General features: G+C 45.3%; 2 protein-coding genes across 2 annotated transcripts; one reads left to right on the top strand and one right to left on the bottom strand.

The window, feature by feature from the left end:
• The first annotated feature begins 367 nt into the window (after positions 1-367).
• galnt5 (polypeptide N-acetylgalactosaminyltransferase 5) lies at positions 368-5,843 on the top strand. Its single transcript, XM_080019303.1, has 10 exons — positions 368-2,045; positions 2,289-2,455; positions 2,688-2,807; positions 3,131-3,266; positions 3,491-3,610; positions 3,700-3,817; positions 3,946-4,275; positions 4,640-4,720; positions 5,234-5,386; positions 5,584-5,843. The coding sequence occupies exons 1-10, from the start codon at positions 886-888 to the stop codon at positions 5,722-5,724; spliced, it is 2,526 nt and encodes an 841-aa protein (XP_079875429.1). The 5' UTR covers positions 368-885; the 3' UTR covers positions 5,725-5,843.
• A 6,729-nt stretch (positions 5,844-12,572) lies between these two features.
• Positions 12,573-15,424, bottom strand: cytip (cytohesin 1 interacting protein; the record flags this gene model as incomplete). The annotated part of the gene is made up of 8 exons (XM_080018871.1): positions 12,573-13,126; positions 13,632-13,698; positions 13,983-14,049; positions 14,194-14,287; positions 14,431-14,533; positions 14,711-14,765; positions 14,878-14,927; positions 15,260-15,424. The coding sequence occupies 8 exons, from the start codon at positions 15,422-15,424 to the stop codon at positions 12,573-12,575; spliced, it is 1,155 nt and encodes a 384-aa protein (XP_079874997.1).
• Between the last annotated feature and the right edge of the window lie 7,250 nt (positions 15,425-22,674).

The following is a 22,674-nucleotide window of genomic DNA, read 5'->3' as shown; positions in this document are numbered from 1 at the left end:
TTTTGTTTTTGTTTTTCACTTTTATTTTCTCTTTCCGGGTGAGGACCGGGTGAGGCGGACGGACACGCGGCTGAGCAGCGGTCGGTTCCCGGGGAGAGGTGACGCCGCGGTGCCGCGTCAAGCACCGCGGACGGGGCGCGTGCGTGGTGACGTGGAAGTCGCTTCAAAAACGAAACAAAAGCGCGCGCGCGCGCGTGTGTGTGTGTGTGTGTGTGTGTGTGTGTGTGTGCGCGCTCGGTAGTGATTTGGGACTCGACGTCTCCTGCACAGTAGTGTAGTTGGTGAAAGATTCGACTCCTTCTTTTTTTTTTTTTTTTTTTTTTTTTTTTTCAGATTCGCTTCCCGAAAAAAAAAAACGCAACGTGTATCTCAACGCTATTTTAGTCTGACACTCTCGAAATGTTTTATTCTGACAAAGAAATGCGAAATGTGAATCATATTCATAATGACTCTGTCAAATTTACACGTTTTGGTGGAGCGCAAGGGTTACGTTCGATGTAGATTGTGCCAAACGCATCGGCTTTGTTTTTTTGTTTCTTTTTTTTTTTTTTTTTGCCTTGATATTTAATTTATTTTAATCCCCCGGAATCATATTCAGTCGGCAAATCGAATATTCACCTTTGGCTGAGCGACGAGTCCCGAGTCGTCTTTACAGATTCCGTTCGCCGCGAGCGAGTCGTCCACGCGTCGCGCGCCACCGCTTGGCGTCCACCGTCCCGTGTCCGTTCCTCGCGTGGAGGATGCCACGCAGGCAGCCGACTCCCACCGAAGGAGGGCAACCTGCGTAGCCGCACGCCGGGGGTATGAGACTCCCGTCCGCCGCGGCCCTCTGACTGGCGGTTCCCCCTTCGTTCGGACTTCCGCCCGTGTTGGAACTTGAGCGCCATGAAGATCAGGAGGTACTTCAGGGGCAGCGGGAGGGTGCTGGCGTTTGTCTTCGTCGCCTCCGTCATCTGGCTGCTGTTCGACATGGCGGCCCTCCGCATATCGATAAGCGACGCCAATAGCCAGCTGCTGAAGGAGAGGGTGGTGAAGGAGCGGGAGGCGGTGAGGCAGAGGGCCACCCGGGTGACACACGTGGCCTTCGAACACCCGGTGCAGAAGGTGGACGCGGGCGGGGGAGAGGGCGTCCAGTCGCTGGACGAGGTGGCTCAGGTGTATCGGCGTCAGCACAGAAAACAGGGAGGCGACCAGAAACAAGGACTTGTTGGCCGCAGCAACGCCCTGCGCAGCGTCGCGCCGAAGCAGGATGCCCCCCAAAAAGACAGGCTACCTGCCAAAAAAGCGGTGGACCTCCAGGCGAACGGAGAGAGAACCCAAGCCGAGAAAGTTGCCGTGAAAGCGACCTTGCCTGGAGTTGTATCCAACGCAACAAAAGTGACACCTGGTGCCCGTGACGAGAAACACGCTCCCCTGCCTCCTTCCAAGAACAACCTCCACAATGTTGGAGTAACAGTGCAAGCCACCCTGGAGAGCGGGGATCCGAAGGCCAAAGAGAAGGTCGAGTTTGAGCCCAAGGCCATGTCTCCCAAACCCGAGAGCCATGTGAAGGCCGTCGCGACGCGCGCCGCCAAAGCGCCCGCCAAACCCAAAGACGTCGAGGCTAGAAAAGAAAAAGCGGACGAAACGCTCCCCGGGGGCGACCCGAACGGGGCGGAGGAGCCGCCCAAACCCGAAGACGGCGTCGCCAAAGACGTCGAGACGAGAAAAGAAAAAGCGGACGAAACGCTCGCCGGGGACGACCCGAACGGGGCGGAGGAACCGGCCAAACCCGCCGCCGAGCCCGGGCTCCGGCAGGGAGCGGCCCCCGTCGGCAATTCCTCCGCCGCCGTCACACGGAAGCCGGGCGTCCACAGGGTGTACTCCCTGGATGTGACCCACGCGCCCCGAAAAGCCAATGCGGTGGGCCAGTTCGGTCAGGCCGCGGCGGTTCCCCACGGCAAGGAGGACGAGTCGAAAAAGAGATGGGACGAGGGACATTTCAACGTCTATCTGAGCGATCAGATCCCCTTGGACCGGGCCATCCCAGACACCAGGCCCCAGACGTGAGTTAACGATCTGTGTTGCACGGTCGGCAAGGCGGGCTTATTTCTGCTCGGGTGAAATGTAACCTGTCGCTCATTGGGTTTGTTTATTTGTTCATTCGATTTGAAGAGTCGCTCAAATTGACAGGAACAGCCGGACGAACGCTAGAGGTTCCCTGCGTCCACCTTTTAGACCGCTGACGTGTGCCATTGACGGTCACGGTCAAGCGCCAACCGCATTGTTGTTCTTGTGGGCCCTTTCAGGTGCGGGGAGAACCTGGTGCACGACGACTTGCCCACCACCAGTGTGATCTTCTGCTTTGTGGACGAAGTGTGGTCGACGCTGCTGCGTTCCGTGCACAGCGTTCTCAACAGGTCGCCGCCGCATCTCCTGAAAGAGATCATCCTGGTGGACGACTGCAGCACCAAAGGTGAGAGGGGGACTTCACGGTCATGATCCGTCTCCTGCTTGTAATAACAACGCCCTGGAAAAACAACACTCCGACGGAACTGCCTTGAGTGTCATGTGTGATGTCATATGGTGTGTATTTTTATTTATGGAGGTTCAGATAATTACGCTCACGCGCCTGCTCTTTTGTCTTCGCTGTTTATTTGTATTTGTGTTTCTTGTGTATGTAATAAATTTGAGCTTCACTCCCATAGATTACCTGAAAAAGCAGCTGGACGACTACATGTCCCAGTTCCCCAAAGTGCGCATTGTTCGTCTGAAGGAGAGAGAAGGCCTGATCAGAGCCAGACTTGCCGGAGCTGCCATTGCCAAAGGTTTGCTGAACCACCCGATACAGATACAGTATCTTGGGCCTGTCTTATCAGTAATGGTTATTGATAGCACATTTCTTTTGTCTCGGTTCATTTCGGTTAAAAGCATTCAATACTTTAATACTTTGCTTCACTTTGCATATGTGCGAGTACATATAACAGTGTTGTATTTAGCATACATTTTAACTGCCCCTATTAACTGAAATGGAACTGTACAAATACCTTTGGATTGGCACACCTACGGTAAGTAAATAGCGAGCATCCTGTAATCTTGTAGAACTATTTGTTTAAAAGGTTTGTTTGTTTTTATTTTTTTTCCCTCTCAGGTGAGGTTCTTACCTTCCTGGATTCCCACATTGAATGTAACGTGGGCTGGTTGGAGCCGCTGCTGGACAGGGTTTATCTAGATAGGAAGAAAGTGGCCTGTCCCGTCATTGAAGTCATCAATGATAAGGACATGAGGTGATTTAACACATTTCTGTGACACATTCAGTGCGTTAAAGGGAAACTCCAGTATGTTTTAAAACAAAGCGTACGGCTCCCAACGCTCGAAACATGAGGCTCGGGTTAAAATGTATTGGAGACTTCCTTTATTTTACCTTTCCTAGTTTATTGTTTTGGTGGTTATGACTGTCCCGTTAAAATGTATTGACTGACTTGCCTACTTGTGGCTTTTTCGGTTTCAGTTATGTGCTGGTTGACAACTTCCAAAGAGGTATCTTCAAATGGCCTTTGGTGTTTGGCTGGAGCACGTTGACAGACGAACAAATCAAGAAGAATAACATGACCGTCTCGGATCCCATCAGGTACCCCCACACACACACACACACACACATTTCCAGTAGCTTCACGGTAAAGGCGTTAAATGGAAATAAAACACGTTTCACTCTCGTAGGTGTCCAGTTATGGCCGGGGGCCTTTTCTCTATAGACAAGAAATACTTCTATGAACTCGGGGCCTATGACCCGGGGCTGGATGTATGGGGTGGAGAGAACATGGAAATTTCCTTCAAGGTAGAGCATTTCATATTCCTACACAAATTACGACGACATCCTTCTTCAGTGACCCCCTCCCCCGACATAAAATCTTCCTCGTGACCACGTTTCGTGATAATAAACGCTCGTGTTGCCGTTTTGGACAGATCTGGATGTGCGGAGGGGAAATCGAGATCATCCCCTGCTCTCGCGTGGGGCACATTTTCCGCGGCCAGAATCCTTACAAGTTCCCCAAGGACCGGCAGAAGACGGTGGAGCGTAACCTGGCCAGGGTGGCCGAGGTGTGGCTGGACGAGTACAAGGACCTTTTCTACGGCCACGGCTACCACCACCTGCTGGACAAGAGCGTCATCGACATCGGGAACCTGACGGAGCAGGTCGAGCTGAGGAAGAAGCTCAAGTGCCGGAGCTTCAAATGGTACCTGGACAACGTCTACCCAGACATGGACACTCCCTTAGTGAAAGCCGAGGGCCTGGTATGTTGAATTCCCGTTTTACTCTCGGTGCGCCAATTATTATTTCTTTACACTTAAACTTTGTTGGAAATGCCTTATTAGCGAAAGAAAAACAATTCTGTTTTCCCCTATGAGAAGCTATTATTGTCTCGCAGAACTCTCTAGCAAACCCGCCCAAAAACAGAGACTGTGATTGTGCTCCTATTGAACAAAGCGTAGCTGTGATTTAAAAGCTTGTGACAGCACACAGTCGGGATTTATTAATGCCACGGAGAAGCAAAACAGACAATCTACTGCCAATGTCCCACTCTGAATGTAAAGCAGTGTCTTCAGCGCTGCCCCCCCTCAGCTCTGTGACAGTGTTTTGGTTTTTCACTGTTTTCAGATATTCAACCGGGGTTTAAGGAAGTGCCTCACCGTTCAGAAAGGCTCCCTCTCCTTTGAGACGTGTGATCTCAGCAAGCAGGTATAGGCCTTCCCCTGCTGTTTGTATTTTTAAAATGTCTTCTTTTGGTTGGATACTGTATGCTTTTTCGCCTGGGTTTTAAATGTGGCAGGCCAAATAAGGTTACCCATGACCAAGTATGAAGGAAGTGGAGTGTCTTTAAATAGAAGAAAATCTAGACAAGATTTCTTAATTCTGAGAGTAACTCTCCAAAGCTCTTAAAATTGAAAGAGATGGTTTTTTTTCTGTTTTAAATAGTCTTCCAAATTGTTGGCTTTGCTTTTCTAGGTTATAAATATCCACAACTACACCAGGACCTAGAACAAATGAGGTCAGAATTCGAGAGAGGCCTCATGTGCCAAAACAAATGAGCTTACACTCCCAAGACCAGACCGAGGCCTTCTAAAACTCAGTGTTGTAGAATTTAAAGCATCCCTACCGAGCCTCACTGGGGGGAAAACCTGTAGTTTATACGGAGCCTAATTATATGCCTGTCACTAACTCTTCCCCTCTCTCTTTCCCTCTGCAAAACAGAGTCAACACTTTAATTACACCTGGACGAGGCACATTCGGCAGCAAGATTTATGCGTCGCCCCTCAAGGCCAACAGCGTGGTCTGACTCTGGATCTGTGTGGGAAGGCGAAGCCCAGCCTGCGCTGGTTCCACAAGTCATCCACCCCAGATCTGGTAGGTTTGAAAGGGAAAAAAGAGATATGAGTGATAGAGCCATATTTATTTTTCTTCCACTATACAAATCTGCCATTCAAAAGTTCCTTGCTCTATTTGAGGCGGCCGCGTTAGGTTCGATGACATCTGTTGTATCAACTATCCACAGTTAAATTTTTTTTTTATTTTTTTTTTATTCTTTTCAAATCTATCAAAAGGGTGAACACATCTTATCTGAGTCCACTCTGGACCGTTTGTGTCTGGAAGCCGGGCTTATAGGCGCTGCCATCCACCTCAAGGACTGCGAACCCAACAATGCCTTCCAGAAGTGGCAGTTCACACACTACTATGTTCAGTGACGAGGGAGTCAAAGTGTGTATCCTGCACCAGGAAATCCACGTGGCCTTACACTACGGTACTACCTGCGCTACGGCACCACCGCCAAACTATCCGGCGGCAGCAGGGGTGTGTGTGGGTGTGTGTGTGGGTGGGGGTGGGTTTGTGGGTGGGTGGGTTTGGGTTTGTGGGTGGGTTTGGGTTTGGGTGGGTGTGGGTGGGTGGGTGTGGGTGTGGGCGTGGGTGATAAATGCAGAGCTGCTTAGAGAATGAGTCGATGGTGGAAGAGTGCAATGTTTTTGTTGCCCCTTTTGTAACTGCATAAGCTTTGAGACATACCCGGACTTTAACACAAGAGCCCAAAATAAAGAGAAACCAGGTCTCTTTATTGAAAGAAGTGCCTCTCAGCTTTTGCACATTTGGCAGTGTTTGGTCTGTTGAATCCCTCCTCGAATTCTCTCTAAGAAATATTTTCTTAAGTTATGTCTGTCAATGAAGTATATGTGATAAAATGGATGCAAAGGAAGACTGCATTGGATAATAGTTAATTCTAACTTCATAGGACGTGATTGCTGGGGTGCGACCAGACAGTGCCTCGTGGATGTAATGTTTGGGAGTGTGAGAGTGACTGAAAAATAATAAAAATGCATGCGATTGTGTCAAGAGGTTGTTCCATGATTGGTGCGTGTGATGTGCTGAGACTTTAACTCCTCTTGGTTCATTTACTTTTTTCCGTTTTTATTTAGTAGGGTTTTGGCAACTGCTTTCTCTCTTGGTTTGAATTTTTTAATTTCTCAACATGAGTGGGCTAAACGTACCCAACAACTCTGTTTTTTTTGGGGGGGGGGTTTTGTACTTCGCACAAATCAATGGAACTTTATTTTCTTATACTTTTTTTTTTCTAGAAAAAATAAATTTGGCTTTTGTACAATCTTTCATTTTATTTCACATTAATTTGTTGTACACCTGTCACTAGAATATTCCCAATTACTATACATGCTCTTGAATGATCATTGCAATTGCAAAAGTGGATTGATTAGGAGCTGTATGGGGCCAGTTAAGGTGGAATGAAGGAATTAAACCTCTTAAAATACATTACCAATATAAAAAATTCATGTTGTTCATTAGTCCTGTGAGATATACAGAAGGTGTTACAGCGACCAACTGACTTAGTCACAGTCAGCGGATTATGAAGCCCCAGGCCTCTTATTTAATCTGTGAAAAGCCACCTTACATAACACAATATTATCAAACTAAAGGCTCTAGTAGCTGCACCTTACTACTGTTCAGTAGGTGACAATCTGTTATTTCTCTCCTTATCAGCCCGGACACAATATATAGTTTGTGTCCTGGAGTGTTACAGGCTTTTATAGATTTTGTACCGTGACAAAATACCCACAGCCAGGATCATTATGAAGAACCCTCAATTAGATACGCGTTGAATATGATTTAGTCTCTTGTTAGATATGATTTAGACCAAATCTCAATACCAGTAAATACCAGAGTTAGGGAGATAACAGTGAAAGGGTGATCCAAACAGTCAATGTCGTACATTCTCTAATGGTGCTAACGTCTGGTAAGTTAAGTCAAAGTGAAGTTTAACTATTAATAATTTTGCAGCAGGGAGTCCCTGGAACCTCTTGAAGGGCTCTTGGGAGTCCCTAGACCCCGCATTGAGAACCACTTCCCTACAATACTTCATTGACGTCATCCGATTGTGGTCGGATAAGGCCAGCCGAGTCCTGAAAATAAACATTTAAATAAACATTCAGACTCCCCTCTTATAAGTTCATCATGGACTCAAACTCCTGTATCTTCTGACGGGTGTTGCCTCTCTGAATCTTGCGGTACGAGACGGTGCTGTATTTGGAGGAGTCGTGGTGGTTGAAGGACTTCTGGCAACGGCCGGATTTCTTTGGCAGAGGCAGGGTGGAGTGGCCGGGTTTGGGGTCCCGGGGCCCCCCAGAGGAACCCTGGGAGCCGTGGCCCCTCGAGGCCTCCTGCTCCGGGTCGTCCTGACTGTCCCCAGATACCCGGAGCTCATCGCTGCCGGACGTCTGGTCCGCGGCGTCCGCCCCGCCGACCGGGTCGACCGCTTTGGTCCCTGCAGATGCATCGGGCGTTTCGAGCTGAGGCGTCCGTACCGCTCTCTGGCTCCGGGCTGATGGGACCCCTTCCTCACCGACTGCAGGAAGACAGACAAATTCACTTGCCTTTGGGGAAGCCAACATTTGTGAAAGTGCGTATTAGAAGTATTGATGAAATCAAGCATTTTTGTATTTGTTCTCCCCCACCCCACCCCTTCTTTGCCCAGGCCACAGTTGAAAAAATCCCCACCAGCAAAAACGAACCGGAAACAATTTGTGCTCAATTTCCGCTCAATTTCTGATAACCTACGTGAGATGCACCATTTGTGTGAGCACAGTCCTCTCCGGGCCAAGGGACACCACATGCTTATGGCCACCAGGGGGCACTCAATTTCTGAAAGATGTGACAGCCTTTTATTATCATGCGGTTGTATACACCCTGGTGTCGACTATTTATTTAAGAATCTTTGAACTTGTCTCAAAAGGGTATCAGTTATTCAGTTTCAAGTGGTTTGCTTCCCTAATATAAAGTGCCTGCCTGCATCTTGTTTTGTTTTTTTAATACATAGGCTTTTGAATAATACAACTGGAGATGAGAATTATGTGTTTTTTCAAAGATTCATACTTTTGGATAATTTTTTGAGTATAGCACTTTTTCCTCCTTCTTGAGTTATTCATTTCATCAAAACATTTACTTGTTTTAGGTACAAAAATTGCACTTCTACTTGAGGACAGGTTCAGTAAACTGTCCAAACCAGTCTTGTTTTGTTTTTTCTCAAACCTTGTATGAATTGATTGGAAAAAAATCTATTCTTCTATCCTTTAATGTCATGCTAGAATGTCATGCATTTCTCCTACCTGACCCCAAAGATGCAATGTCTTCAGGTATTTTGTGGGTTTGGGGTTGTTTGCATTCTCCTTCCAGAGATTGCCTATAGATGCTTTGTAGCTCTTCCGGAGCTAAATGATGCTGCAAACTATGGTCTGTGGTTGCTTTGGTTACAGGCTCAGCTGCAGTAGGAGGGTGAAGCACCTCTTGGGTCTCTTCTTCGGGCCTGGCTTGAATGTCTTTGCCTTTCCCTGTCTCTTTGTTTTTTATGAGTGAAACATCTCCGCCAGGGGTGGAATCTCTTCCTCCGGCGGTCTCCTCCCGCAGACAATGTCTCTCGCTCTTGACCACACCTCCGTCCCTCATTTCTGTAGCTCCAAAAACACGAGGTGAGGTTTCTTCCACGCTCCGAGGAGCATTGTCCTCGTCATCGTAGAACACCGAGTCGTTGTCGTCGTCGCCCTCATCCTCCTCCTCCTCTTCTGGGGAAGGAGCCGTCTCCATGGCCTCGTCCAGGCTCCGCAGGGCTCCCAGGGTGATGCCGCGGATCATCTCCAGCACCTCGGGAGACATTGTGTCCTCGGCTGCCGTCAGATCTTCCAGGTCCTTTGGAGGAGCTGTGCTCTCCTCACTCTCCATCTTCCTTCCAATAAGACCGCTGTCGAGAAGAATTGAAACGGGACTGATTAGTTTATCTAATCTTAGTTGTTTATTTAAAGAGTCTTGGATGTCTAAACGTCCAGGAATGTCCCCTTGGATGTCTCTAAATGTCCGGGCTAAACCCCTGTCCTCCTGTGACTGTGCCTGTGACCGAGTAGAGGCACATTGTCATAATCAATGGAGCAATTCCACGCTGTCTTCTCTGTGCTAGTGTGCGATGTTATTCTCTGGACGCGTTGAGCCCGTGAAGAACAGGGGCTTTGTTGTCCGGCCAGTTAAAGGCCCTTTTGTGACTTTGGCGTCCACAAATGGACTGTTTGTGCCGTTTGTAATCTTTTCCCAGTAACGAGGCTGGATTAACATTCTCCTATAGGTTTACCATCGAAACCGCAACGCAAGTTAATGACGCCAAGAATGTTTCTCCGCGTGAGAGCGAACTCCATCGTCTCTTGAGCTTAATATAAATACACCGTGTACATTAGAATATATTAAAGAGAGACACGCACGAGCTTATTGAGTCGGTCTTGAAAAACATCGTTCAGAGTGCAAAAGAGTTAACGTTATAGGTACAGCAAGAGGTGCTGTTGCTCTGATGATAAAGTAATGGTTACTCTTTTCAGTCCTTGTCATGAGATAATAAAGGTCAGAAAGAAGATGTGATAAATCCTCGTTGTTTCATCCTTTCTGTTTTGATGTTGGAAACAGTTTTGTTATACTGTATATAGTTTTGAATACCTTATAGCCATCATTGGCCTTAATCTATTTAGGCTATCTATGTATAAACTATGCCACTATTTATGTGCACACACACGCACGCACGCACGCACACTCACACACTCACATACACACGCATACACACACTCACATACACACACGCGCGCACGATGATGTACGATTCTCTACTTTTGCAATATTAAGTATTAAGGCAGTTAGATGTATTGCATTCATTTTGTATTAATGACTACATTGTGTGCTTTGAATATAGAGTAGATCAAGCTATTACTCCTGATGCCACGGTAACGTGCGTGCGCCTTCACCTAAAATGTCTTTCCTTGTAGGCGATGCCCCATGGACATTGGAGTTTTATATGTGGACATATAAGCCAAGCCCAGAAATAGCTCCCCGTGGTTGGTTCCCCTTTCTCAAACTATGTATCAGGATCAACACTTGCTAAAAGTTGTTCCTTTTGGAGACGGTTTTGGTCCTGGATCCCGCCTAAGATGGTATCAGCTCTTCTGTTGCACAACATCTGGTTGTTGTTGTCGTGTTTGTTGCTGTATGGTAGATGTTCCAGTCCTTCCGGGTTTCCTGGCCTGGAATGGGAGGTCTGGGGCCTGAGGCGTCTCTGAGATGCAGGTATGGGCGAGAGGCTACTGCTCCTCAAACGCTCCTCTGCCGTTGTCTTGTTTTTCTATTTTGTGTCGTCACTGGGCTGACTGTATTGTCCACTTTGAGTGGCAAGTCAACCGTATGGAATGCACTCGTATTACTATCAGATCCAGTGTGGAAATACCATGGAAAGCCTGAGCACTAAAAGAGAAAGTCACTAAAATTCCCTGTAATTTCCCTACATTGCATGTATAAAACAACACAGTCATACGAGACCGAGCTGTTTCCACAGTAAAGCTTGTAGTAATACAATAGTGCGTTCACGTATTTGTGCAGGTTAGAAGGATATGGTGTTTGGGTCTCCAACCTCAGCCTGCACACTGTCCCTTCTCCACCTGCTTCCATAACACGGTGCAGACTCTCCTCCCAGTCGTGCTCTCCGAAAGGTTCCTCACCAAACACTCTCGCTCCACCCTGGCTGGAGCACAGAACCTTGAACGTCGTTATGACATTGTTTTGGGTTTTTTTTCCCATGGACTGAGGACTTTCCACTTTGTTTTGCACTTATTTTATGTTTCCTCCAGCATTTTTTCCTTCTCTTGTATGTGTTTACAGAGGGTGGTTACTCTATGTTGGTGGTTTAGCCAACTTCTTGCATTGTTGTTATTATGATGTCTGTAGGGTTATAAGATCGGTGGTTCTAGCCGGGGCCGGCGCGCAGCATAAACACTCGGGTTCTGGCCATGAATATGTATCAGCCTATAAACAAGAAATAAGAGGACTACATAATCTTTGGCCAATCACTAAACATAAATGAATATTCACATTTTTAAATAGATACAAATTAAAATAATATATCACTTTATTCAATGCTCAGTGTTTATATGTGATCAGGTTATTTAAAAAAAATTCCAGATGACAATAATAATGTATTGACATTACCTTGAGCAATATAGAGTAGGAAAGCAGCTCCTCACCTCTGGGCACAATTTCAAACATTTCGGTGGAAGCTATCACAATTTATTTTCTTCTTGGAACTTAAATTTTTGAGTGCGTGTACACCCCCATCTGCTGGACAGAATCTATTTAACCACACTTTGATGGAACTATTTATTTGCCTTTTATACAGAGTTTTAATCATTTTGACCTTATCAGCAATAGCACCAATGCAAACACTTAGGGAACGGGTTGTATTTGACCTGACGAGACTTCAGGGATGAAAATAGTTTGCAGAGTTTCACGTTTTCTTTCCACATCCTGTTTTCAGCTCAGTAGCCTCCTGTGTGGTAAGGTTTTTTTTTTTTTTTTTTTTTTTTTTTTTTTTTTTTCAAAAGCACCTCACTATAAACCTGGCAGGTCTGCTGTCACTGTCAACACTAGTTAATTGAATGCTATTGTGAAATATAACTTGGTATATACAGGGCACTGGATGATGGGAGAAGGTCTATTACTGACATAATGATAGAAAACAACATTATTAACAATGCAGTAGTACGTAAAATTATGTTAATGCTTATCACTAAAAAACAAAATACATTTTATTCTAGTGATGTAGAGAGCTATGTACAGTACATTAATCAACACATTTTATGCACAAAATTACTCTTTTTCCAAAAGAAAAACTTTTGGATATTTACTTCCATAATGCTTCCCCACCGCCAAGAGACCTTTTAAGGTGATTATGAATATGCTTTTTTTGCTTTTCCCAAGGAACAAATGTAGAGACCGCACCACAATTCCGGGTTCGGTGAGTAAAAGTCCTGCCATTCACTTCATCGCTAGGAGCGAATCCACGTGGTTGACTCGAAATCCCGGAGTGGAATTCAAATTTATGAACCTGGATTTTCCACCGCCCAGGATTCAAGATTCAAGTCTACACTTTGAGCACCCATCTTTTCTTTCGTTTAGATCATCTGCACATTGGTTTTCATTTCTGGTGACCTTCAAGTTGACCCTCTGCTCTCTCTCAACCCTTTCCACTATTTATTCCTGTGAGAGAACCTTGACGAGCTATTTGGGTTTCTGCCTGGGCGCCGGGCCCCAGCTCCTCCTCCTCGACGGAGCGCTGCAGTCCCGGGATCAGTTTCAGAATGTGTTTACGGACGCTGGTCCTTCTGCCTTTCCTCGGCAGGGTCCCGAACAGAGTGGACGCCCTGGTCTCCTCCCAGGCCGGCGACAGGGAGCTGCTGCTCCCCGTGAAGCTGGAGCTGCTGCTGCGGCTGCGGAGGTGGGGGGAGGAGGAGGAGGAGGAGACGGAGAGGCCGGAGGACGTCCTCCCGGCGCCGCCTCTCCTGGCGGAGAAGTCTCCGGAGAAGAAGCAGCCGTGGTCATCCGCGGCGCTGGCGGCGCTCAGGGGGCTCGAGAGGGCGTCCCCGAAAACGCTGGCCTGTTCGCCGTCCTCCGTCGTGGCGCTCCTGTAGCTGCTTTCGCTGGAGAAGCGCCGGGCGTCACGGAACGAGGGGGAGTCCACGGACACGAGTGAGTCCGTGGAGGGGCGGGGGCCGCAGTCGTTCAAGCTTCCTGGAGAAAGATGAGATTGAAATATATGGAACGTTAAATGTGGATTACAAAATATATAATAACATAATATAAAATAGTTTTCTTCTTTATTTTTCCGCAGCGGATCTCTATGGCAGCCCATAACTGTGCCAAGTTTTCTTTTATGAAACTTGGCACAGTGATTGAGGATCTTCTATCCACACAGAAAAACCGATGACCCCCATGACCTTTCCTTTAGCGCCACCGTCATGCATTTTATTATATTGTCCTTTGCACCTTAAACACTGCTTGCAGTTATATTTTGAACTGTACAACTGACGGAGCCGACATCTCATCTCGCCATGCAAATAGAGACGCTTGATTCAAAAAAAAGACCAGAAACCAATTTCTCAGTTCATCTTTCGGGGCTAGTGCCAGCTGATCACCTCGTCTCAGTTCGCGTGAGAAGCAGCTTGAATAAAATCAACAGCGAGACCCTGTGAGAAAGGAAGTGCTGTGGCGGGAGTGTTTGGGCAGAAGCTCTCACCTCGCAGCAGACGTCTTTCCTGTAAAGTGAGCCCCTGCAGCTCCACCCATTTTTCTCGTAGAGTTTGCTGCAACGCGGAGGGGAAAAAACATAAAGGTTATTTGTATTTGACTGACTCGTGGCTTAATCTGAACATCTTCTGTATACATTAGCGACGGCGGGAATGTTCCTTTTCGAACTTTGTGCAGATTAGCTTTGGGCTGCAGCCTGTTGCACCGGGACTCTGCCACACTGTGCTCATGTGTCCCTTTATTTTTTTTCTGTCGTAGCGGGATGGAGTGATTTTACGTCTTTGTCAGTGACTGGTTGCGTGGAGAAAACATACTGTAGGCCGTGTTTAAAAAAACGCACCTTAAGCAGGTTCATCTTCTTCTCCAGCTCAATCCTCTTCACGATGGTCCCACACACAGTCTCCAGCCTGCGACCGGACGCGGGTGAAAAAAGGGCTCAGTATCTGGTCTGCATCCTCCAAAGGACAATGTCGTGATTCTTTCTGTGTCAACGAAACCGCAGGTGCGCGTCATCGCGGCTGAGTCCTCGATGTATTGCCAGCGTTACTCACTTCAGGAGGTTGGTGGATTGTCGAATCAGGTCGACGACGTGGTGGTGGGAGGACCCTTCGATGCTCAGGCCGTTGATGGTGACGATGACGTCCCCTGGGGGTCAGGAACGACGAAAGCAGAGGGGGAGTTAAACAAGAAAGGCGAAAAATGGCCGCACGTTTGAATTGAGTTTGTGCCTCCCTATGCATGTGGTCTCTTGTGTTAAACATCGAGTTTTGGGCGGTCGGGAGCTTCACCTGTGGTCAGCCCCGCGCTGTCCGCGGCGCTGTCCTTTTGCACCGCGCACACGAACGTGCACATCTCCATGGACGCGGCGTTCCTCAGCTGCAGGCCGTACGTCTAAAAACAACAAATGGCAAAAAAAATACGAATGAAAAGGTCCCCCTGAGAAATGCCTCGATCCCACGAGCATGAATGTACACGACACAACGACGTCCAAGCACAGAAAGTGATGATTGTGGAATCATAGAAAATTACATTTTATGTATCGATCGAATGAACTTTGATGGGACCGACCTGAATTTCGAATCCAAAGTTTTCGTTGTCTTGCTTCTCCAATAGGAGGGTTGTCCTTTGAAAACAAAATACACACACATAAAGTTGACTTTTATTATGGATTCAGGTAAAGCATGACTTATTTATCTGTTGCATGAATTTCTCCACGGCGAAATTTCAAGCTTTACCTCTGAGGGTCAGAGTAGTCGACCAAAGAGTTGCAGCGGCTTTGTTTTGTCTGTGAAAAGAATATGCAAATTAGCATTTTTACCAGTAACTATTTGACAATGAAATGCGCAAACTCGTTTTGTGTGTCAAACCGAGCTTGGAGTGTTGAGCTGGTTGAGAACACGCTGTTTTTAATCCTTTGCTCCCTTGCATAACTCAAAAGATTAAAATGGTCAAAAGGCTTTCTGCCCTGTAAATGGGAGCTCCCGTGCTGTGGCTGTACGGTACCTGGCCGCCAAAATAGTTTGTCAGAATCCAATAAAAAATGTTTTTAAAGAGCTGTAATCAGAGCTGTAAGGGTGCCACCCGTGCATGACTTGAAGCCCGGCAGGAGGAGCTCACCTGTTTCCACCCCCTGGGCAGCGTGGCTGTGTTCTGCTGGTGTCGGTCCCCATTGCCCTTCAGAGAGCGTCGGTACCACAGGTGTCCTTTCTTCCTCAGAGAATTGTCCAGAATGCACGCGTTGCTCTGGCCGTTCTGTCCGGCGAGGCCACCGAAGTTCTGCATGGTGGAGCGCCGCTCAAAGCACCCTCACCACCTGCGGCTCTGGAATCGACTGTGTGGCCCTGCCCCACCGCGCCGGCCCCAGAGTAGGTGTCTCGAAGCGGAAATCCACGTCATGTGATCAAAGGCTGTGGTGGCATTTTTTTTTTCGTATGCAGAACATAAACTCTCTCGCTCTCCTTTCTTGCTAACCTCTTTCATCTTTTTATTTTCTTTCTCTCTTTTCTGCCGGTTTCCTGCGAATGAGAAGAAAAAGAAGAAAAAAAATAATCTGCTTTAAAGCTTTTGTAAAAAGTCCCCCTTCTTCCTCGTGCAGTCTTTGCGATTGGATTTCTGGTCTGTCAGAAGTCAGCAATGCATGAGGAAGTGCTGCTACCTCTGTGGTCCGGGGCCCGCGCCGGCACCTGTCTGCAAGCCCTCCAACACGCTCTCGTTCTTTCAATGGCCCCGGACTCACGCCGAGCCCCCCCCTCGGAGTCCTCTGCCCCGTCAAGCAGGGAGACGTGTCTTCCGAGGGCAGACAAAAGGCCGCTTCAGCCCTGGGCCCGTGACACGCTCTGCAAACACACACCATGGGTCAGTGGGCCCAAGGAATCAGACCGAGCCGGATCAAAGGGGAGGGTGCTCACACAGACAGGCCAGTCGAAATATACTGAGGGGTACACGCACACACACACATACACAAACACGTGCACACACACACACACACACACAGGGTGGGGTGAGGGAAAGGTATAACAGACCACTAGAGCTATATCTGACAGTGGTTGGTGAAATGTTGTGACTGTAATAATCGGTTATTTATACTTATCTACAGCTGAGGAAAAGTTTTCGCCTTTATGTCAACTGCCATGTTAACACAGTCAGAAGACAGTTCATTATTTTATTATACAGTTAAGGTAATGAGAGATTGCCTGTTGTAGACACTGTTAATAGTTGCTTAACGTGTCGTGGCAGTGTCCAATTATTCACGAAATAGTCGGAAATTCAAATATTCCACATAATTACAATGTCCACACATTTAGACCAATTGTCCCAAACTTGGGCCGCCCTAGGGGTCCATTAAGGAAAAACAGGTGGTCCTCAGCAAATCTTATCAATACTAAATAAGTTTAGAATAAGTATGCATCGTTTATTCACATACCGTAATACCTGAACTCATGATAGGGAATTTGATTTTTGTTGTAAGATTATAATGACATATATGATATAGACCACAAGGCTTAAAGGCGACCTGTTGTGCTACTTTTTACACAAGTTAATGTGGGTCTCTGAGGTCCCCAAAACATGTCTTTGAACTTTGTTGCCGAAAATACCGCTCAGATTATGCATTCTAGCCATTGTAACGTGCCTCTATAACCCTCTAATTCCAAAACGGGCAGTATTGATTTGCGAGCAAAAATGTGAGTTACAAAGAGCGAGCTTCAGGTGCCGCCGCTGGTTGGCGTGGCGAGCGAATGCGGCCAGCATCCCGCGTCTCACTCGTTTCCCTCGTGTGGTTACCTGACCGTGGAAGCATCTCTTTTGTGTTATGTGCTCGCGATTTGTACGTTTTGCCTATCTCCTCCACCCTCCACCTCCGCCAGCATCTTCCGTTAGTCCAAGTCGTCTGATCTCCAAGGTAAATACACTTTATAAAACCAGTTTATTTCTTTACATTTTCTTTTATTATGGTTTATTATGTTTTATACAACATTTGTTATTTATAAATACATTTTTCTTATTTAAAAACACGTAACAAAAATAAATTGGGGTGGTTTTTGGGGGGCTGGAACGGATGAATGGCATTTCAATTAATTTCAATGGGGAAAATGTATTTGTTACGAGCAGATTGAATTACGAGCTCTGTCACGGAACGAATTAAACTCGTAAGTCAAAGTACCACTGTATGTAACTTTCGATGATTTCACCTTATCAGTCCACCAAAATCTGTTTCTGAACAGATTTGAGGCGAGAGTTGAGCAATCGCCAATTGTTTTGTTGCCATTGCCGGACTCTCGGACGCATGGCTCTTTCGTTTCATGAAAACATTGGAAAATAAAATAAAATAAAACAAATACAATAAAAACACAATTTTTATTGGTTTTGTTTGGAGAAACACACAGCGGATTGCGTGTCGCAGCCTACAGTCTCTGCCGCATACACAATTAATTGCTCTTCGTCTAAACATATTTGTTTGTTGAGTTATTCAGATGGAGGGTGTGAAGGAAATTCTTCCGCAATGATCGGTGAGGTTAATCTGCCCGCTACAAGGAGACAAAACTGAGAATATCCAAGATTATTTATTCTGCAGAATAAAGAGAAAGATTCAGTACTGCTCCAAAGCAGGGGCTGGGATCAATCTAATATCACAGAGAAAGACAGGAGGCTTTATACAGAAGAAACAGGGTGTGGTTTGGGTTAAAGGTCTCCGACGAGTCTGCCTCCCCCCTAACTGTCTTCCTGGGTGCCCCCCCTTCCTAGAATGTAAATAACAGGTACTTGCAACCCTGACCTGGCAGAATGGGGGTTGCGTGACAATGCAGTTCCCCAGGAGTGTCCCTCATCTCTATAGAAGGTAAACAGGCCAAGTGTGATCGGTTTCTTTCATATTAGAATTGATATTGTAGGAGCAAAAACATTTCTCTTTACATAACTCTGGGGGTTTCCTGGGCGGACAGACACAAATGTTTTCAAACCCCCTTTTAGAGGTAGAGGCCTTTGTCCTCATTCAAAGTAGTTGATCGTAATCATTTTTCCCTCACAAGGGCGGTCCTAATTAGAATGACTTCTTGGGTGAGGTGGATCGGGGCAGCAAAGCTGAACGGCTTGTTTCTGGAAATAGACAGCTCTGAAATAGACAGCTCACAAAAAAACTGACCTGAGTTGTCTTATTTCACAGTGTGTTAGTAGGCTCATCAAGAAAGTATGTGCACAAGCACTGAAAAAGTGAGTTTTGCATAATAGGGCCCCTTTTAATATGCTCTTTGACACAATTATTAATCATAATTTGGGACCTGGTGTGGATTTAGAACACTTTAGCCATACTTCATGCTGATGAAGATAGTGTCTCTATCTTTTTTTTTGGGGGAAAGTTCCCAAATGTGTTTCATTGAACTCATATAACTGTAACTGATGTGAATTAAGGATTTCCTGTGTCTTGGGTCACAGCAAAGCAAAGTCCCTTAAAGCGAGACGCAGCAGATTCTGCAGCTGTGACTCATTTGTGTAGTGATGATTCACTGCTCCTCGCATCTTCGTTTTCACAGTCTAACGGACACCACCGCAATGACTAAGAAAATGGGTTATTTCAAGGAAATGATGAAAGCAAATAGTGGATTCGCATTGACAAAAAACCTGGCCACATGACCAATAATGATTGATTCCAAATCTCACAAATACTTTAAAAGCTCATTAGAATAAAGGATAAATACAATTGGTTTATTAAAAAATAATTTATTGTCCAACTCATATATCACATATTCTTATATACAATAAATAGAGCGAAAGACAAAATATAATATATAACATGTTAAGACCCACATCTGAGCTGAAACACAGAAAAACAGTATTTACACAACCCAAAATGATGAATGTAATTTGAGTGTTGAGTGTTTAACTGAATTCAATGCAGCTCTAAAGTAATGTAGTAATATTCCATTTCTATGACAGGCAGACTTTTCAGCATTAGAAAGAACCCAGTAAGAATTTGCACATGATCAGAACTTTTCTTTGGAATGACTGATAAACAGGGGTAGAAAAAGGAAAATAATGTAATGATAAAATAAAAAAAGTAATCATGTACTGTACATTGATTACATTTTCAGTGGACAAGTATTTCTCCCAGTCTGTAACTTTACTCACATTTAAGTCTATTAAGTGATTATGATTTGATTTCATCTTCTCTGCTACTTTGTCTAGGCCATGCCTAAAATGTTTTTTAAACATTATTTCATGCCCACAGATGGGCTCAAAATCCAACAACCCAAGTCAATGTCATAAAACTGGTCAATCTAGAGCAGGCGTGTGGAACGTAATTCCAATTTCGGGCCAAATCGAAAACAATTGAAATAAAAAAATATATATTATACAGATTACTATTCAACTATTGGTGTTTTTTTCCAAAGTAAATTTTCAACATTTTGCTTTGCAAATTTTAAAAAAGGGTATAGGCTATAACCAATCTCCATCAGGGTTTGGGTAACCCTAGCCCTAACACTAACCCTAACCCAGGCCCTAAGCCAGGTCCTACTAGGCCCGCGGGACTGACGTTCCCCACCCCTCATCTATGGGATTTATTTGCCAAATCAAACTATAACTACAAAATTTTGCGTTTTGACTCAAATGTGGAATATAGAAGCTACAGTACGTCCTTTGTACGACGCAGTTACTTCTACTGTATCGTACTTTAACCCATACTTGGGTCAATGCTTCAATAGCATTACTTATCACCGGGTTCAATTTGGCAAGGGATGGTACTTCTTGGGAACAAACTTTGAACACTCTTTCACGTCTGCTGATAAAGCTTTAATAAACTGAGTGACCAAACATTCACGTGTCACCAAATAACAAATCCTTATATGGTCATCCCTTATAGGCATCCCTACATAGCTCATTACTGCATCTTCATTATTTTCTGTTGTTACATTTTGTAACAGAGTAAAACAATTACTGCTTTGAAGGCATCGCTGAAACAAGAAAATAAACTTAACACACTTTAATATCTTAACATTTGCCAAGTATTTGGAACCCCTCCTTTATGAAAGTATCCATAGCAAAGCTTTTAAATGAGTCAGCTGAAGCTATTCTCTCAATACTGAATCAATTGAAACATTCTGATGCCGATAAACTCTGGTTGACTCCCAATTATTGGAAAATAGCTTTTCGGTTAAAAAGAATACAAAAATAGTTTACCTTTTAATAATCTAAATCTTGTGAGCAGAGTTGGTTGTAAGATTCTGGTTTGCAACCAGCCCTATCCATTCTGCATCCTGGCATGGCGACTGGACGATTCAGGTATTACCACTCTTGAAGAGCACATTTATTGTCCACACTGTGAAAAATAATAACCTATACGGCATTTACATTACTGTAAAACATCTAACGCAGGTAAGCCTAGAAAAGCAGCATATTTGCATGAGCAATTACAAGAAAAGCAGCATATTTGCATGAGCAATTACAAAAAAAGTAAACATCAACTCACAATACATAGAACTACACACACACACACACGTTGAAAAGCCGTGGTGGATATGAATACTGAAACGTTTCTCTCCACAGCAGCCATTTGCAAGACATCGTCATGGTAACTACAATCCAAGGTCCGTATTAACAAATATTCAGCATCCCATCAACCTGCCTAGCGAAACTCACATATTAGGAGTGGTTTTGGAAAGCTCTCAGAGCATGTCTGTGAACTTCTAAGACCCTTTATCTCAGTGTAGATGACCCAGTTGCATGGTATTATACTTTTTTAGATGCTATGATTGGTCAATCCAAAAAGACCCTGGAAACGCTAGTTTGTTGTGAAGAATGAACCCAGAATTAGTATTTATTAAGGCATGGTGTAATTACAATAATTGTATATAATTCAAATCTATAAAATCTATAATCTATTTTAGTCCATGAGAGTACTGCCCTGCAGAGGAGAAAATCCTGTTCATATTTAATAACTAGTCACACCTGCTTATTAATGTTACAAAATATTTGAAGAAAAAGTGTAACTGTGTAATAGGCCTAATTGCATGGTCTTCACCTCCTTAATTTGGTGGATGTGGATTATTCATACTTATATTTTCATAATAACAGTGAATAACAGTGTCAAGTGTCAATTCACTGCCACGTGATATTGAAATAGCTCATTTGAGGCCCCTCTCGGACACGATCCTTGATCAATCGCAACAACTCGGCAACAAAGTCCGAAATGTATTAGAGGGTTGATGCCGTGTTTGCTTCCACATTTTCCAGCGGTGCTATGATATGAACTAGCGTCCTTTAAAGAACAGGAACAACACCAGGGAAATGAATGCTTGTTTTGTGTCCAAAGTAAAATGGATATGAAACAAACTAAATAAGAGGTTGTGAAAGAACTGGAACTGTGATCACTCTGATGACTCAACGTTCAATGCTGCGCTGCAGCATTTTGGCAGTTTTTTTGCCAAATATCTACATGTTATGATCCCTTTCATTTTGGGTGTTTCAGGATTACTGCGTTGAGTGGGTTGATGTGAAACCGTCTCTAATAAGATCAACAGCAAACATTATCCCAGCACCATCTAATCTACAGTTGAAATGTCGGCGCTTAGTGAGCATCTTTCCCACCTACTCTCAACATTTTTTCTTCTTAATATATCAACTTTTATTTATTTATTTATTTGGAAAAAAAAACAAAAAAAACTTCATAATTTTTAGTCCATGGGAAGATTTGTGATTTCGGACCCAGATCGTTAACTATTCATGACAGTTCATGAGCTAGAATTAAATTTATATCACAATGCTGTCATGGTGAACCCAAACACACAGAGACTCAGGAGTAGATGCAAATAATAACTGGGGTTTATTAAAGGGAAACTAAGAGGAAGGAGATGGTAGGCAGGTAGACCGGGGCTGGTTGGTCATGCATGACTGGCAGGCAGGCAGGTGGGGAGGGTCAGGCAGGCAGGTAGGTCAAGCAGGACAGGCAGTAGGGAGGGTCAGGAAGGCAGGTAGGTCAAGCTGGACAGGCAGGTAGGTAGGCAAGGAAGGTCAGACAGGCAGGTAGGTCAAGCAGGACATGCAGGCAGGCAGGCGGGGAAGGTCAGACAGGCAGGTAGGGCAAGTAGGCAGGTAGGGAGGGTCAGGCAGGCAGGTAGGTCAAGCAGGACAGGCAGGCAGCCGGGCGGGGAAGCGGAGACTGGGTAAGTAGGAGTCTTAGCGTCATAGTTGTGACATTTTTGTTTTGCCGCAATGATCTGGCAAGAACTGAGTGACTGAGGGACAGGTTATATACTGGTGGAGTGACGAGTAATTATGCCGAGGTCAGACTACGTAATTCTGGTATGATTTTCCACACGCCGACAGGTTTTTGAAGATCACCAACCAAAGCCCCAATTGGAAGGCAGATCATAGTGCACTCCTGTGAGCGACGAGCGCGTGGTGTGAAGTGCTCACAACACATCCGGCTGATCACCAAGCGCTCGCAGACGCCGGCGAGATATCAAACATGTTTAATATCTGGTCGTGTAGTGTGTCCATGGCATAAGTTGAAGACGGCTGGCTAGGCTGCAGAATGGTGT

Source organism: Zeus faber (genome assembly GCF_960531495.2).
Source record: "Zeus faber genome assembly, chromosome: 18".
NCBI lineage: Eukaryota > Metazoa > Chordata > Actinopteri > Zeiformes > Zeidae > Zeus > Zeus faber.
This window is presented reverse-complemented; position numbering and strand designations above follow the sequence as displayed.